General features: G+C 40.8%; 2 protein-coding genes across 15 annotated transcripts in view; one reads left to right on the top strand and one right to left on the bottom strand.

The window, feature by feature from the left end:
* The window catches only part of LOC123863624 (sperm-associated acrosin inhibitor-like), a 115,209-nt gene extending 113,895 nt beyond the window's left edge, over window positions 1-1,314 (bottom strand). For 3 of the 4 annotated variants that reach the window (XM_064596698.1, XM_054504081.2, XM_054504085.2), the window contains exons 1-2: window positions 1,160-1,314; window positions 753-810 (exon numbers count right to left, since the gene is read on the bottom strand). The gene's annotated coding sequence lies outside the window, so the exon portion shown is untranslated. The remainder of the gene's footprint in view (window positions 1-752; window positions 811-1,159) is intronic. The other variant, XM_054504086.2, reaches the window with a different exon arrangement.
* Window positions 1,315-1,390: 76 nt separating this feature from the next.
* The window catches only part of FBXO38 (F-box protein 38), a 54,426-nt gene continuing 43,251 nt past the window's right edge, over window positions 1,391-12,565 (top strand). For 4 of the 11 annotated variants that reach the window (XM_045903368.3, XM_045903341.3, XM_064596696.1 and 1 more), the window contains exons 1-2: window positions 1,392-1,504; window positions 9,828-10,018. In XM_045903368.3, coding sequence (XP_045759324.1) covers window positions 9,891-10,018 — 128 coding nt within the window. In that variant the 5' untranslated portion in view covers window positions 1,392-1,504; window positions 9,828-9,890. Of the gene's footprint in view, window positions 1,505-7,101; window positions 7,195-7,354; window positions 7,455-9,827; window positions 10,019-12,565 lie in introns of all 11 variants that reach the window. The other 7 variants (XM_064596692.1, XM_064596690.1, XM_064596694.1 and 4 more) reach the window with 7 other exon arrangements.

Raw genomic sequence — 12,565 nt, 5'->3', positions numbered from 1 at the left:
ACATCTCTATTCAGCATTTATAAAAGTATTTGTACATAAGCTTTTGCTTCCCTTCTAAATTTGAAGTAGGAAACGTATCTTATTTGTGAGTATTTTGGTCCCACCATAGTACTCTTTACTGAAGGAGGAATGCTAACCACATTCAATAATATATTCAAATAAAGATTCAACCCATTTGCACTGAAATAAACTTTATTGAATCACTTGTATCTATGCCAGGCTCAGTGCTAGACACTTTCATATATAATTCCTATTTGTTTTTCTAAATAATCCAGAAAACGGAAAAAGCCAAGGTTTGTTTTACTGTTTGATTTATTTAAGTTCAAATGTGAAAGAAATCGATGGAAGCAACTAACATGGCAACGGGACTTTATTTTCACTTACATGAATAATGTAATATGAAAGTGGGGATTAAGATGAACAGTATATAAATATGATGAGGCTTTGTTGCTTTTTCTTCCCAGAGCCCTAAATCAAGACACCTGGAATTGCATAGCTAGAACTGTGACTGCCATGAGAAGCTGAAACCCATAATGCCAAACCATAGTAGGGAAAGAGGAAAAACCAGGTTTGGCATCAAGAAAGGACTAGGAAGGACGGCGCCCCCCTTCCAAAGTCCATCTTCAGTTCGTTCTACGGCAGAACCGTCTAGTTGGCCTTGTGTCTTGTCAAATTGGGTCTCATGCACGCTAACTTTCCTAAAGATTATTTGTATCTACTTTAATTTATGCATTTTAGTCCATTTTACTTACATGTATGCAGCGGCAAGAACGTGGGATGTGGAGGGCAAAATTTTGCGTTTCAGTCCACCTGTGTGACATTGAGTAAATCAACCTCTGAAGATAAATTTTTATCCATTAAACAAAAAAACCGATTAAGTGATTCCTGCCCATATGTCAGAGTGGTAGGGAGTTCTTAATGAGATACTCATGTGAGAGCCTTTTGAAACGTATAAAACGCTGTTAATTACGTGCAGAAACAACGTCCCCAAAATAAAGAGCTGATTTAACATTAACATCTTCAAACTGTCCCCCGCGACCCTTCTCCAAAAAAAAAAAAAAAAAAAAAATTCTCTTTTTTTAGCTAAACGAATTCTGGAAAAATCCCTAATGGAACGCAGTCGTTTTGCAAATGCCAAACGCAAGGTCCAAAAGCTTACCCAAAGCCGCCGAACACCGGCGAACTCAGTTGCGAACCACAGAAAAGCAACTGCCTCCCCCGCCTCCGACTCTAAGCACTTCCGGCGCGGCAATGCCGCCGCGGTAAGGTGGACCGGCTCCAGCTCCTCACGAACTGCCACACTCAACATGGCTGCCGTGACTCGACGCCGGCGTCCCACATCCAACACGGACACGAGGAACGAGCCCAGCCCCGGAAGGCAACCCTCCGGAAATGCCCGAGCGGCGGCGGAAGCGGAAGCGCCGCGGCGGTGGGGGCCGCGGGAAGTGTCGGTCGCGCTTCTCCCTCCCTCTCAACCACAATAACAGACGGAGGGCCGGAGTAGGTGAGGCGGCGGCCGAGTGGACCCGGGGACCGGCGGCGGGCGGCAGAGCCGGGGGTGTGGGCGGCGGGGTGGAGGCGGCCGGATGGGGGCTCCGGGGCTCCCGGGCTCCCGACCGCCTGGGCTCTCGGTCTCGGGCTCCTTTCAGGCCTAGAGCTCCCGGGAGAGCTGGGATTGAGTTTGTGGGTCTTGGCCTTGTAGGCCCTGGTTGAGAGGTTTGCTTACCTTGTCCAGATCTGGCCGAAGATTCTAGCATAAAGAACCCTCTCTGAGTCTTGGTTCCCTCAGAATGGGGGGCGGGGTGGGGGGTTGGCCTGGGCAATTTATGGGACACCATCCCACCCCGGGCGTCACGCATTCTACGATTTTAACGTTGTCAGTATTTAAGCCAGTACGTTAGGGAAGACCGGCAGTCAGCGTACTGAGAGGTCTCTGAGCAAGACGCAATGAATACATCTTTGAGAGGCGGCCAGCCCTGGGATCAGGAGCCTCAAGTTCTAGTCTTACCTCGCCACCGACTCCCTGTGTGACCTTGCCCAGTTCCATTACCCTCTCTGTAGCGCAGTTTGCTTATCTGTAAAATGAAAATGTTAGTTGCCTCTTAACGCTTCTCCTAGCTCCGGAGATCAGGTTCTCAACTCCCTTTAAAGGGGTCTTTCCTTAGAGACAGACCTGAAAGGCTTGTCTTCCTGCCTCCTGGATAGCCAGGAGTTGACTGATAAGAGATGTCTACCATATTTTTCCAGGCACCAAACTGGCCAAGGGCCACTTAGGAGGGTTCTTGTGCAGGGGGAAGCTCTGTCCTGACGACTTTGTTTTATAAATCTAGACCAGCAGTGTGAAAACACAACTGCGTGAAGAATGGGAGATCTTGGTTTTTTTGTCTTAAACCTGCTATTAACTTGCTGGCACTTTGGGCAAATTCCTTTGGACTCTCTGGACTTGAGATTTCTCACCTGGCAAATGAGCACATTGGATTAGGTCACTGGTTCTTCATTCTCTTTCCCATACTCTCAGCACAACTGAAGAATAAAATAATGGCTCTATAAGACCATGATTTTCTGGGGGAGAGAAGCGGTGGGATGTGGAAAGCTACATATTGAGTAGTCCTGTAGATTGAAAAATCTGTGCTTGTAATTTTTAACTTCTGACAGTTACTGGTTTAGGTAATCCCTGAGGGTCCTTTCCTCCTTTCAAAATTTGCAGTGCTGTGATTCTTATGTTCTCTTAGGGTAAGGAATATAGACTTGTATGTGTGTGTTTATTTTTTTTTAAGATTTTATTTTAAAATAATCTACACCTAGCATGGGGCTCAGACTAAAAACCCCGAGATCAAGAGCCGCATGCTCTACCAATTGAGCCAGTCAGGCACCCCTTGTGTGTGTTTGTTTAAATGAATGTATGCCTGCAGGGATACACTTAAGTGAAAAATACACTAAGGCATAGCATAAGAGAAAAAGGAAAAATGAGGCTTCAGTAAGGTGAAGTGACATAGTAAAATAAAATTAGTCTGCACTGGAGTTTAAGATCTGTATCCTTGCTTCAGGACTCATACTTTCTGACTTTGTGTATTTGGACAAGCCAGCTTACCTCTCTGGGCCTCACTTTTCCTTATCGAGAAGATGAAGGGTTGGACTGGATGATTCCTAGACCCTTTTGGCACTCAAATTCTGTGTTTGTTTGTTCGTTCTTTATTTAAGCAGTTTGGTAGATGTGGTGTGGCACTTCTTTAGGCAAGAGAGGCTATCCTAGGTAGACATAAAAGCTCTATGATTGATGTTAGGATCTATGATGTTAGGTCAGATTAAGTGACATGCAATATTATTTTGATAAGAGCAAGCTGAAGCCAATAGAAACTAAAGAAAGGCATTAGAACCTGAAGGCCAGGGGTGCCTGGGTGGCTCAGTTGTTAAGCGTCTGCCTTCGGCTCAGGTCATGATCCCAGGGACCAGATAGATGATTGAAGACGTGGGGAAGTTTTAAATGGGAGAAAGGTATTTTTGATGAGGGTAATGAAAGGTAATTTAAACTATAGTATTGGAAATGACTGAGTTATAAGAAACTGGTGTTAGAGTCTGTCTGCATTCTAAGACAGTAAGTTTCAAGGGAAGAAAGACTTTGTCACCACCTAGCACTTAGTAGGCAGTAAATGATAGAGGAGATAGATGGATGAGCAGATAACAGCAATCAAGAAAAGGAGTTTCTCCATAGAATTGTTATTAGATACAGAATGAGAAATTGGTTCAGAATTATGAAAATTTTATAGAACAAGAGATCCCTAAGTTTTCTGGTTAGTTGTAAGATAAGTTGGTTTATCTCTGCCCTGTAAAGTGTGTTAATAAGAGATAAACATGCACCTGGGAAGGCCTGGTGTGATCTGAGGAAAGGATTAATTAGTAGAATAAGTCAGGGATGGTGGAGGATGTTGGCAGGATGGTAGAGGTATAGGAAGGTTTTTAGATGTGACATTTAGGGAGTGAAGGAGTGGATTTATATAGGATTTTTATAGATATCAGCCATTCTCAGAATTGTGAATAGTAAGTGTTAAAACCTCTACAGTGGAAATAGAGGACTAAAAGGAAAAGAACTTGATATTGCAAGGAAATGTTAGTGCTCCCCTGCAAGCGGTGGAGATAGCCTTAAGGGTTGGGGATTAAAAGATGGGGATAAATTTGGGAGCAAACAGAATGAACTGAATTAATAGAGGATAGTGTAGTTCTGTTTGGGCAGAGAGGAGATTTGAACTGGCCAGTTGGAAGGAGAAGAGCACACCTAAGAGAAACTATTACAGAAGGACCCCTGGCTTAAAGAACACACATAGATAACTCAGGCTTACTACTTAGAATGTACTTGCACCACCCAGACAAAAAAGATGCTTCCAGTGGCTAAGGTCTGCCACTGAAAGACTGGAGGATACCCAGGACTGCTAAAAGCTGTGGTGTGGGACCCTAAATTAGATGGACCACAAACCCTAATTTGTGAAGCAGGGTGTGGTCAGCATCAGTTCTGTCAGAGCATCCAGAAGCCCATCTTGGAGTACTGGGGCATAGCTCTGGAATGCGGAGGGACAGCCGAGGTGCGGAGCCTGACTTGATGATAGGTGTGTAGTGTAGGCTGAGAAGTTTGAAGGACACTTAATACGTGCCCTTGGGCAAGTGACTTACCTTCTCTGGTTCTGTTTGTCCATCTGGAAATTGAGGGAGCTGGTCTTAGGTAAGGACCTCTGGATGAGCTTTGATGTGTCTGTGAAGCCCCTGAAATTGTGTATGAAATTCATTGTGCATGAGTCTGAGGTATGTTTTATTTTCCTCTTGGGGAGAGGATGTGCAGCTTTCACCATAGTCTCACATGGGGTTGTGACCCACAAAAAATTAAGAACTGTGTGACTGGATAGTCTTTGAGGGCCCCTTCAGCTTTTGACATTCTGGGATTCTATACTTCTGTCAGAATGACATTTCTTTGAGGTTTGGAGTCTGAGTCTCCAGAACTTGGCTAACCCTAGAAATAACACCTAGTGCTGCAAAATATATTCTTCACATATTTATACTCACCTATTATTTATAGTCATCTCTCCCTTACCCTCTCTAACTCCTCTGCTAGCCCCGCTTCAGTGTTTCATCTTTACCTACTGTTGCTTTTTCCTCCTTTGCTCTTTCCCTTCTAATCTACTGCTGCTTTGCACCTTCCCTGCCTTGTTGAGTTTCTCAAGTGGCAAAAGGTGATATGTTGGATATAGGGGTAGGAAGAAACCAAGATATGGAAGGCTACTTTCCCATTCTCACTTGCTTTTATCCCTCATCCCGCTAAAAGAAAAGCAATTAAGAGAGAGAGGGTTCACAGACAGGAGAGATGCCATCATCACTTGGATTTTGCTTGTCTTGTATCCTGTTTTCTTCTCATATAGGGTTGCCAGGCCTCTGTTACTCTTGGCATAGCCACTTCAATGAAGATGAAGCCAACCTTAGTGGAGATAATTTTGTTGTCCTTTATAGAGTTTGACTGGTAGTAAGGGCAAGTAAATGAATCCTTTAACGAGGAGACTCTTTATCTCCTGGATATTTCTAAGACACCTACTTGGAGAGGACTGATGGCTTTCCCTGGCTGTGGGTCCTGATCTGTTAAGCCCCCTAGATGTGGGATGGAGATCTTATCTTTTACCCTGGTGTTCATCTCCACAAGTACCCCACCAGACGCTTAGAGCCGGGGAGTCACTACACTTGCTGCCAAGTAGGTAGCTACATGAGTAAGTCTTCAATTCTAGGCATCATATAGAAAATAAATATATATGTATATATATATAATTCCACCTAAAATTTTGCTAGTGCTGCTAATTTAGGCCCTTCGATAGTTAGTGTTAATGCGTACTGTAAGTTAAATAGGTTTTTGTGGGCTTGCTAGGGACCTGATCTCTGCGTAATGTTGTATAAAGTCATATCTGTGAGTAAATATTTCTGAATTCTAAACAAGTGAACTTTTATAAACCCAATGATATTTAAGGTGCAGTCTGTTTGGTTTAAAAATTCAAGTGTTGGTTGTACAATGGGGCTATTAAATCTGATTCCCACAAAATCACAGCTTGCAAAATAATAAGGAACAGCAAAAGAGAATCATAAGATGAGGGTGTAAATAGTGGTGTGGTTTTGGTGAAGAAAAAGAAGGGAGAAAGGCTAAGAAAAATTTTTACTTACAGGATGAAAAGTCAAGAACATGGTATTCATGGAAGGTTAGAGCTGTCAAGATTCTTAAAAGTGAAGCATGTGCTGAGATATGAGAGCTGGAGAATTCATCCATGGTTGGATTGGTCGAAACTGGTTAAGTCTTGTTGAGGCATTTGTAGGTGCAGGTAGCTATTTGTTTTGTGTTTCCTGATTGGATTAAAATCTGATTGCATTTTTGCCAGGGTTATAAGCTCGTTGCTGAGATCTTTGAGTGCTGTGGTGGCAAACAGGATGCTCAGAGGACAATGAGGTGGCTCCTAGCAGCCTTGAAGCTACTGGATGCACCTGGAATAATGGAAAGACTGATGGATGTTCATACATTAGATATTTGAGGATTTATTATGAGTAAAGACTTGTTTTCACGTAGATGCAGGAGATTGAGATTCTTTCCCTTTTCCTGGCCGAAACGTGGCCAAAAAAATACTACACAAGTTTCTATAGGAGAAGCATATGTTAAGTCTCACAGGGAGCTCGAAAGAGGTGAGAAGTTTTCACAGAGGACTTACATTTAAACTAGATTTTGAAAACAGATTAGTGCTGTTTTAGGCAAAAAAGGGAGGGAAAGGACATTCTAGTCAGAGTTAATAGCTTATTAGGAATGAAAGATCAATGTTTGGGGGAACTGAGGATATTGGTGTGGCAGGAGCGAGTGTCCTGAAGGACAAGGGGTTAAGGATTGAAAGATGAGATTGGGAAGGTGCCATGGGATGAGACTGGAAAGATTTTATCCTGTGGAAGCTGGGATTTCTTGTAGGCTGATTTGTTTTTTGTTTGTTTGTTTTTTGAGAGGTATAATATACAAAACAAATCTAAATTTTCAAATAATGGAGAAGAGTAGGAAAAGTAATCTTAACTACTTTCCTAAACCTCTTTTCTCCCCAGAGGTAACCACTGTTGATACTTTGTTGTGGGCCTTTCCAGAAACGTCCCATGCAAACAGGAGCATATTTGTCCTTTTTCTCTTACACAAATGAGGTAATACTTTTGAAATAATCCACATCTCAATTTTTTCACTTAATACGCACTCAGGAATGGTTTAAAAAGATTATTCTGGTTTCAATGTGGAGGATGGTATGGTAAGCATTGATTCAGCAAATTACTTATTGTGGGTATTGTGTGGTGGGCTTTGTTCCAGGCCCTGGGGACATCACTGAGGAAGCCATTGCAGTCGCCCAGGTGAGGGTTGATAGAGGCCTAAAAGCCTGCGGAAGTGGATGCAAGAGCAATGTTTTGTGGTAAGATTGGTAAGAATAGCCAATCAAGTGACTGGGAAGTGAGAGAGCACAACATATTGAGGCTGATTTCACAGTTTCTGATTTGGGCATATGGTAAACTAGAGTAGGGAAAGTAGGTGTGTGTGTCTGTGTGTGAATGTGTTTTGGGAGAGGAATGGTGGTGGTTGTGGAGGGAGTTCAGTTTGGACATAATATTTTTGAAGATGTTCAAGATACTGAGATGAAGGTTTCTGAGAGGAAGTAAAGGTCAGAACTCAAGAGAGATAGGAGCTAGAAGTGGATTCTCTTTTTTTTTTTTTTTTTTTTTGAGGTGTCTTTGTAGTAGCAGTAGTGGAAGCGCTGAGAGTGGATACAGTTGCCCCAGGCGGAAGAGGATTCTAGGGTGAATTGGCAGAGACTGAGGAGTGGTCATAGAGGAATGAAGAGGACCAAGAGAATATCACTTTGGGGGTCGCATGATGTGAGGATTTCAAGGAAAGAGTGGTTAGCAGTGCCCATACTACAGATGGGTCAGGTGGGGGGAGCCTTGAAGAGAGCCTATTGGATTTCATGAGGAGGAGGTCAAAATAACCTTATAGCAGTTTTGGGAGCCATTGTAAGATGGAAAGATTCATTTTCCTGGGGAGAGGGCAGTGAATAGGAAAAGGTGGGCAGTGATAGAAACAGGTGAGTATATTTATAACTTTTTTTGTGGGGAGTTCTAAGTACAAACTTTTATTTCTCCCAAGGCTGTTAACCAAAATGGGATGGACAACATACATATAAGCTTTTGAGAAGGCAAAAGAGATGTCACAAATTCGGTGCAAGGTAGCTCATGCACCAACTCTTTGCAGAATTGCTTAGGCCTGTACTGCTAGGTGTCTGATGATGCTAATCAGCACACAATTGTGTGAAAGTATTTCATTGGTTTCCTAGGCCATAGCTGAAGAGGCAACAAATTAGAGGGGGGCTTAGAGGTAGGTATAGGGATGTGTCTGTGCACATGAGCGTGTGTGGAATGCAGGGAGAAGTGAGCATGCTGCCACCTGTGAGAAGTTACAAGTGACCTGTCAGTGAGGGAAGAGACCAGAACACACACAGGCACAGGAAATCTGAGGATTCACTTAGCCATGTAGTTTGCTCCCATTTATTTGTAAAGCAAAGAATCCCCAGGAACTCCACAGACTTCCATAGCTCTGAGGAGAGGTATCACAGAATATAATGGATATTCATATTGATAACCTGAGGTCATCAAGAAAAGGTTAAGCTTTTATTGAGTTCACCTTGTAGGAAAATAGAAGCATGTAGTCCGCTTTAGAAAGTTTTAATAGTAAAGGATTATAATTAGGAAAAAGGAAAAGGTGGTACATGAAATGGAACAGATACTATTCCTAGAGATGCACTGGTTTGGAACTGCACTTCTGTGCATCACTGCAGCATGATATAGTTTAAGCTCTGATCTAGAGTTCTCTGAGTTTGAGTCCAAATCATTTTTAAGAATTTTACCAGTGATAGTTGATAATGCTATTTAAAGGACACTGTTTTTATATGGTTCCCTCTTAACCTGACCAATAAAATAAAACAAAGCCCTTTGAGTGCTTGCTCATCTGACTTTAATTCTCCATCTACCCTCCGTCCCTTCCTTTTTCTCCCTCCCCTCTCTTCCTCTGTCACCAAAGCTTATTTAAAACACAGACAAACCATACATTTGACACAAAAGAGAATTAACCTTTGCTCCTTAATGTTTACAGGAGAGGGAAAGGGGTGATTTTATTCTCCATCTGAAATTGTACGTAAATAGTGTTTAGTTTTTGAGCAGAAGGTCTGTAGTTCATATCAGATTTATAAAGGGGCCTGGGACCCACTGGTAGAGTCTAATCTTACCCTCACTTTATAGGTCGGAAAATGAAGAATTAAAAGGTGACTCAAGTTCATAAAAGTAGTTTGGCAGATCAGGACTAGAACCCAACATTTCTCTTCTACCTTCTTTGTGAGGGGCAGTCCTAGAATAAGGAGATCCCAGAACTGGAAGGGGTTTTGTTACCTAGTTTAACTATCTTACCTTACAGGTAAAGAAATTGATGCTTGGGAAAATTGAGTGAATTAGTTAGGAAGCAACAGTACAAAATAGAATCCAGAACTCCTGACTCCTTGGATTTTATTTATTTTTATTTATTTTTTTGCTCATTCTAAATAATGCATTTTTATATTCTCTACTGCTCTTCAGAAAAAGATGTTCTGTGCATTTTGTGTAATGTTTTTATTAATTTGAATGTGGTCTGTACCCTTCTTTTTTAAAATAAACATTGTTTTACAAAACTAGGTTTTCTAGGGATAATTTCTGTGTCTGGAGTTGGTGTGCTGTAGTCTACTCTAGTCTCTTCTTGCTTTCAGGTGCTTTGAATTCAAGTTATCAAGAGGGAAGATTTGCTCTTTGATACTGGAGATAACACAGCAATGGGTCCACGAAAGAAAAGTGTTAAAACATGTCTCATGAATAATGAAATAGCTGAGGAAACAATATCTGATGAAACAAAGGACTATATGAATCAACTTTCACATGAAGTGCTTTGCCATATTTTTAGGTAAGATTTTGTTTGGTTGACTTTTACCCTGCTAGAACGTATTAAGTAGAAGCAAATTCTAGAGCTGCGCTTTCTAGTATGGTAGTTACTAGCTACCTATGGCATTTAAATTGAAATGAAAGGAAATGAAAAATCAGTCCAGTTCCTCAGTTACACTAGCCTGTATGTCTTGTGGCTACCGTGTAGGACAGCTCAGACAGTGAAGATAGGGAACACCACTTTCGTTGCACTAAGTTCTGCTGGATATCCATTCTCTAGACTACGTTAACATTTCAGGCTTCTCAGAATTCTTAGCAACTGATTTGTTGACTTTTCTTATTACGGCACCATGTGTGTACAATATAAGGCAGTGTTTCTGACTTTGACTACAACCCACAGTGAGAAACATTTTCTTTATATGTACATGTATGTGAGTGATTGAAATCATAGTTTTGTGAAATAATATCCATCATTACTTTATGCATGCACACATTAAAGTTGTTTTGTGGTAAAGCTTTTTTCAAAATCCTTTTTTAAATTATATTTTTGTCCACACTACATTATAAACAACAGTCAAAGAAACCAAAACAAAAAACAACAAAAACCTGTCACTTCCAGTTTCCCCTGCTTTCTTCATTCAGTCATTATCCATTCAAATAAACAACCCTAACACACTTTGTCTCTGGAGTTGGAGACCTGAGTTTGAATCATGAGTCTTTTCACTTACTTGCCTTGGTCCAGGGATCAATAAAGATGTTGTTATAAAGATTCAGTGAGATAATGCTTTTAAAGCACTCAATACACTGGATAGCATAAATGCTTGTTGAGCGTTAGTGGTTCTGATCCCGCTCTGCCCTTTTTCATATTGCTACATGGTCTTCATAATGAGCATTTTAGTCACTGGACTATGACACAATAATTAACTTTTCCCTTGTAGTCTGACATCTAGATTGTTTCCAGTTTTTCTCTTACACAGTTCCAATGAACTTTTCCAAGCATTTGGATTTTCCACTATTTTATTTACCTAGGGGAAATTACTATTTATGAAGTTCTTAAAAGTGTTTTGAATTTTTTTTTTTTAAGATTTTATTTATTTATTTGATAGAGACACAGCAAGAGAGGGAACACAAGCGGAGGGAGTGGGGGAGAGAGAAGTCGGCTCCCTGGCAGGGAGCCTGATGTGGGGCTCAATCCCAGGACCCTGGGATCGTGACCTGAGCTGAAGGCAGACGCTTAACGACTGAGCCACCCAGGCACCCCAAGGGTTTTGAATTTTTAAAAATTACTGAATATTTGCAGATAAATGTTATTTTATTTTTAAATATTTTATTTATTTATTAGAGAGAGCACAAGCAAGGGGAGGGGCAGAGGGAGAGGGAGAAGCAGACTCCCCGTTGAGCAGGGAGCCCAGTGTAGGACTCGATCCCAGGACCCTGATATCATGACCTGAGCTGAAGGCAGATGCTTAACAGACTGAGCCACCCAGGCGTCCCAAGAAATTTTAAAATAGAGACAGCAAAGCTACTTTAGGGAACCATGGGCACTTTATTTTTCTTTTCTAACATAAACTTGGATAAGTCTTTATCTTCTACAGTTTGTTGTTGTGTAACACAGTGTAGTTTTGTCACAGTTCAGTTCTGTCTGGGAATAGGAAACCCAAAATAACAGAATTTTTTTAACAAAACAAAATGATACTGAAGTTCATTTGGCAGAAGAATGTCTGAACATTTTTCAGAAAGTTTTTTCAGAAAAAGAGTCTAACCCTACCAGGTGTTCAAATATATTCTAAAATATACAACCATTGAAGATTTGGTACTGGAGAAATTAAGCAGACAGTTGGGTAAAACAGACAGTTTGCATATGTAGGCTCCATATGGGGACTCAAATATATGTTGAGATCTGGTTTATGATAAACTTGGTATTCACATCAGTGAGGTAAAGCTGAGTGGATTATTCAGTGATGATGTCATAACCCAGGAATCATTTGGAGAGAGTAATAAAAGCATGTTGTTATCATATCTGATACCAAATTCTGAATGCATCAATGAATTAAACAATAAAGCTGTTAAAATCCTGGAAGAAAGCATAGGTAAAATTGTTTCTAGGGATGTGTGTTAGGTATTTGTTGAATAATGGGTGGGCATATTGTAAACAAATTGAACCATATTTTAAATTGAGAGTGGATACGATAACATTTTCCAGTTCAAACAGAATATTCAAGTGGAAGGAGTGGAATCTAGTGTGACATCTTTTTAAAAATCTATTTGAAATGCCTCCAACTCTTCGATTATGCATCTTTGAAGAAAAAATACATTTCTTTTTCTGAGGGCAAATATGATGTAAGATCATCTTCATGCAATTACTGATCTATTTGTAATTAAAGGGAGTATAATATTTACTCAGGCATATACTTTGGATAACAATCAGTAATTTGAGGAAAAAATACTTTAGTGTGTAAGTTGATTCAGAAAGCAAGTTCACTATTTTTCATTGTTTATAAAATGTGTAGTCATATAATTTCTGAAAATTATCCTATTTATATCTGAGTTATGAAGACTGTAAATTAAG

The sequence above is a fragment of the Mirounga angustirostris genome, unplaced genomic scaffold, assembly GCF_029215605.1.
Source record: "Mirounga angustirostris isolate CCGP_5_RB_7025 unplaced genomic scaffold, mMirAng1.0.hap1 SCAF_7, whole genome shotgun sequence".
Classification (NCBI taxonomy): Eukaryota; Metazoa; Chordata; class Mammalia; order Carnivora; family Phocidae; genus Mirounga; species Mirounga angustirostris.
The sequence above is the reverse complement of the archived record's forward strand: the minus strand, read 5'-3'. Positions and strand labels throughout refer to the sequence as shown.